The sequence below is a fragment of the Chenopodium quinoa genome, unplaced genomic scaffold (genome assembly GCF_001683475.1).
Source record: "Chenopodium quinoa cultivar QQ74 unplaced genomic scaffold, ASM168347v1, whole genome shotgun sequence".
Taxonomy (NCBI): domain Eukaryota; kingdom Viridiplantae; phylum Streptophyta; class Magnoliopsida; order Caryophyllales; family Amaranthaceae; genus Chenopodium; species Chenopodium quinoa.
The window spans coordinates 2,626,354-2,631,677 of NW_018743858.1; the positions used below are offsets into that span (position 1 = coordinate 2,626,354).

Genomic DNA, 5,324 nt, shown 5'->3' on the forward strand with positions numbered 1-5,324 from the left:
ATGGTCCCTAAATATCAATATGTATCAATTCAAACAATTTCTTAGCATAAGATTCACTAGAAGAGAATGACAGTTTAATAAATCTTGTCGTAGGGAAAGTCAAACACACAGAATATTTACACACATAAAACTCATTTACACTACCAATTTTGACTATTTTTTCCATAGGAGAATGTCCCAGTCTACTGTGCCACAAGTTGCACATTTCTAAGTTAGAACTATTACAAAATGGTCTTTTCTTTATCTTCTCTTCTCTTCTCATCCTCCTTCTTACTTCTTTCTTCAGAGTAAAATAGATTACTTACAGCTTTCCCAGCTGCCTTATTCTTCTGGGTTGCACAGTCTTGAATAACACATTTTTCAGGTTAAATTTCACTTCACAAGCATTATCTTTCATTAACTTTCCAACTGACAGCAGGTTATGTTTGAACTTAGGCACACACAACACATTATGCAATTTCAAACCATTTTTCAACACCATGTTCCTTGTGCATGATATACTTGTAGTTTTCCCAATAGGTAAGTTAGTTTTTCCTTTAACATTCACAGGTTCACATGTTTCTAACTGTTTGACATCTCCTATCATGTGGTGAGTAGTGCCAGAATCAATTATCCACCTATTCTCAATATTGAAAACATTATGACAAAATATCATACCGGTAAAGTTCGCATCAATTTCTTCCTCGGTTTCATAGCCAGATTTTCCTGGCTTTAAGGTTGCTGGAACAAGTTTGAGAAATTGCTTTAACTATTGAGCAGTGATGAAAACAGCTGCTTAGAGCTTTGAGCATTACCAGCCAAGTTCAGTCCCGTTCCTCCTTTCTGCTTGTTCCATTTAGTTTTCCTAGTGCTTTTCTATTTGGCTTGCAGCTTCCTGTATTGTGGGTGCCACTCAGGATATCCTATCACTTTCCAACAATTCTCAAGTGTATGAGTCTTCCTGCCATACGCAGAACAACCAGAGGTTCTACCTTCTTATCTCTCCTGATTTCTAATGTCTGGTCCATTGTTGCCCTGACCTCCACTGTACAAAGCAGTGGACTCCCCCTCATCTATAACACTGTTTTCACTGAAGGTTTCTTTTTGAGATTCTTCTTGCAGTAGTGAGGCACGAGCTGCTTTGAAACTAGGTAGTGGTGATTACATCAACAACTGGCTTCTTTGAGCAGTATATTCACCATCAAGTCCATTTAGAAATTGAAACGACGGTTACTCTTCTTTCTGCAAATTCAATGCATTCACAAATGCATTGATATCAGATGTCACACTTGTGATAGGTGTCAATATGTTCATACTACCAATTCCTGCCCACAAAGATCTGATTTTGGTGTAATACTCACTTATAGAGTCACCATTTTACTTGATTTCATACACTTCTTTGTTCAACTTATACTTTTAAGCACCATTTATTTGCAAGAATCTGGTTTCAAGCTATCCAGATCTCAGATCCAAAGTCAAGAAACATTATTATAGACTTTTTCACAATGTCTGTCATGTTGCTTGTAAACCATGCTATCACCATTCTATTGCATGTATCCCACTGATTTGCTTTCACATCATCACCTGTATCCTTTTTTATCGGACCGGTAACAAATCCCAGCTTCCTCTTTGAGGCCAAGTTAATCTCCATGGACCTCCTCCACTCTCTACAGTTACCTTCCCCTGTCAGTTTCTCCATTGATACAAAGTGTTGCCCATCTCTAGGATGGAGATAAAGTGGATTTTGCATATCAGCTAGCGAGATCTTCGACATTTCCTAGGTTAAAGATTTGAACTTTAAAAGTTATAGGGTGAGATTTTGTAGAAAGGTTTGAACTTTGGAGTGTGATATTGCAGGCTAGAAAAGATATGATCTTTACTTTCACTAAACTCTTGCTGTGTCGAACCAAAGCTCTGATACCATGAAGGCAAAGTATGCCTTGATATTCAAGAATGTTATGAATGCAAGAGAGTGAATGACAAAGAAAGCAGAGAGAAAGTGGCAGCTCAAGGATTATATGTGTGTATTATTCAGCCCATATTTATAGCATACACATATATATACTACTAGGTTTTCAATTCCTAGAAAGATCTTGCTGATGACTCACTAGGATAGTTGTCCTCTAACACTACAAGACAAAGCAGTATGTAAATACAATACAAAGAAGAAATAGCTAGAAAATATATACAAACACTCTATTCCTCTTGATCACATCTTAATTTTAAAATTTTGTTACCAAGTAAATTAGCAAAAGTCACGAATAACAAACTGTTAAGAAATTGCATAACAATCATGGGAAAATAATTCTTTCCAATTAGATACATAATTAGTTTGACTTCAGATAAACAATTCCTAAGCATCCCCCAAAAAGTGTTCCTTTCAAATTAGCTTACGTAATTAGAAACAATACATAATTAGTTAAGCAGAATAATTAACAAGCATCCCCAACAAAATTAGTCCATGCAAAATTCCTTAATGTTTAATGTAGGCATAGTTAATGCTACGAATTAACGGGTAATTAACCATTAAGGAATCTAGAAAGAAACTGTGGTGGTAATGCCGACGGTTCATTAAATTTGAATCTCGTGGACTAAGTAGAGAATCAAATCTTGGGGCTCTATTCTCTCCCTAATTGTTAATCAACTTGCTCCGTGGAAATCATGCTTCAAAGGTATAATTATGTGATTCTTGTGTGTTATGCATGCGATCTTATTTTAGGTGCGTATGAATATGATTCATGAAATTCCGCTAAGAGTACCTAAATCCCTACATGTTTCTCTATGGTACAGAATGTTAGGCTTTTAAGAATGAGTACATTAAAAAGATAGAGGTTAGGAAATTACGCATGTTAAGATGGATGTGCGGGAACACTCTAAGAAATTGAATCAGAAATGAAGTTATTCACAAGGAAGTGGATGTCACAAGCATTACAGACAAACTAAAGGAAAATCACCTACGTTGGTTGGAGCATGTAAGACGGAGACCCTAGGGTGCACCAGTACGAAGAGTGGAAGAGTGGGATCAGGGAGAGGTTAAGCGAGGTAGAGGAAGACAAAAAATGATTTCGTTGGAAGGAGTTGGAAGGATATGAAGTCTATGAATTTAAATGAGGATGAGATATTTGATCGTAAGGGATGTAAGAGGAAGATTTTTGTGGATGAATATACAGAATTATCACTTTTGGTTAATGTAGCCAACCCCACTTGGGAGATTAAGGCTTTGATTGATTGTTTCCATTTGCTTTGCATTAACACTATGTATACCTGTTATACTAATCCTCCTCAAACCCTGGTGTAACATAAACTTCATATATGATAAATAAGCTCAATTTATTATACAAATGTTCCAAAACTTACAAATATATGTCAAAATAAGCCTTGAATTCCGAACACTTGACAAGACGCTTTGATAAGACATCAGTCTTTAACGCATTTATGTTCAACGCCTTAATCTCAAGCACGTGGAAATCTTCTTAATAGTTAAAGTAATAGCACGAGCACACATCCCAGTGAGGAAATAAATGATGAGAAAGGCTTTTAACATGAATGCCACGACAAGACGTTTCCTCATCAATAGGATAATTACACTACAAAGCACACAAGTGGAGATAGCTAAGGAGGGGTTAGAGGAATAAGTTGTTACATATACACCCGCCATGAACGCTACTAGAGTTGAATAGAATGATACTTGCAACAAACAGATGGTCATATCCACAAGCAATAGGTCCTCGCTTGAACAAATATGAGATGTTGTAAGAAACCATATAAGGCAGAATAAGACCATAATGGAGCTGCACATCCCCAATAAATCTGAAAACATAAAGACCTTAAACATAACTTTCTTCGCTAAAACTGGAGTTCCATTCTCGTCATTACTCCCTCTTGGAAGAGTAAATGCGGCTGTAAATGTTAATGTTGTAAGTAAGGCAGCCACCAACCCAAGTGAGCTCATGTGTTCCTTTATTTCTTTCTTATGGATACCATATAAACTTCTACCAGCGGTCCATGCAAGTTCATTCGGTAGTTCGGAAAATTTTGAAGAAAAGAAATCTAGAAACTGAAACCAAAATTCAAGATAAATAATCAACTTATTTTCATATTTTGTTAAGGAGAAAGGAATTCATATAATTTTTATTGACTATATAAAACACTAAAATTATATATTAACGTTGATTTTTTATTCTTAGAATTGAAAACACTTTCCCCCAAAACAATCACATCATAAATATTAATGTAACCTTGAAACATAAATTCTATGTAATATTAATTATATTAAAACACATACTTACCCAACGAGGAATGTCTTGGGTTATGGCTAGTAAATCAGGAACTATCCTCATATTATAATCCAGTATATTCCACCATCCCTTAAGCTCATCCAAATTTTCCAATAAAAACTTTACGGTCCCAAATTCGTTGTTCTTTATAGCAAGGTGTAATGGCATCTCTTCCTTATTATCACTGCTTCTAATGAAAACCCCCATATGTGGAACAACTTTAAGAAACTCTCTGATTCTATCATCATTACGTCGAAACTTTATCCAGTGAAATATATTTCGACCTTCATAGTCATATTGTTTTATTGATTGGGGACAATGGTATAATATTCTCATAGCTATTCCTAATAGATCACTATGAACCGCTCTCAACAAAGGAGTAAAGCCATCGGAATCTCTTGCATAGGCTGACGAGTCATCTTTTTCAAGCAACAAGTCCACAATGTGTGAAATGTCAGATATAGCAGCTAAAGCAGACCTTTTAACTGTAAATATGACAAAAAAAAAAAATCCACTAACCTTAAGTATCAGAATGAACCAAATAACAAGACTAGAAACAACGATCAACATTTAATAATAGCACATAGGATTATAACAGTTACACGACTAGTAGCTCGTATTTTGTATAGATTTGAGTTATATTCAACTATTGTCATTTTAGGCCAATTGCAAACACTAGCTTCCTAGAAAGCATAACATTAATTAATTAGGCTTTTAAGGTATACAATATAAAAATAAGAATAAAATAGGTCAAAATAAGTATACATTATATATAGAACATACTTATATGAGTAACAATAAACGAAAAGTATTTTTAAGGTATAATATTCATTTATGGTATACATTATTCATTTATACCTTAACAGTATACAATAATTTATTTTGAAAATGTAAACATTTATACCTTAACAATATACAATCTTCATTTAAGGTATACATTATTTAAGGGATATACTGTAATACCCTGTATTTTTATATGAATTTTAACTTAAATAAGTATTTTTTAAAGTATTTAAATAATTCGAAATGAATTATTTATGGTGTTTCATTAATTTAAAAATAATTATT

At 34.2% G+C, this 5,324-nt stretch overlaps 1 protein-coding gene across 1 annotated transcript; it reads right to left on the bottom strand.

Annotated features, from left to right (window-relative positions):
* Positions 1-3,418: 3,418 nt before the first annotated feature.
* LOC110686326 lies at positions 3,419-4,912 on the bottom strand. Its single transcript, XM_021862915.1, has 3 exons — positions 4,840-4,912; positions 4,269-4,741; positions 3,419-4,036 (listed from the first exon to the last, which is right to left on the bottom strand). Exons 1-3 carry the CDS (start codon positions 4,910-4,912, stop codon positions 3,419-3,421), a joined length of 1,164 nt encoding a protein of 387 aa, XP_021718607.1.
* Positions 4,913-5,324: the final 412 nt, after the last annotated feature.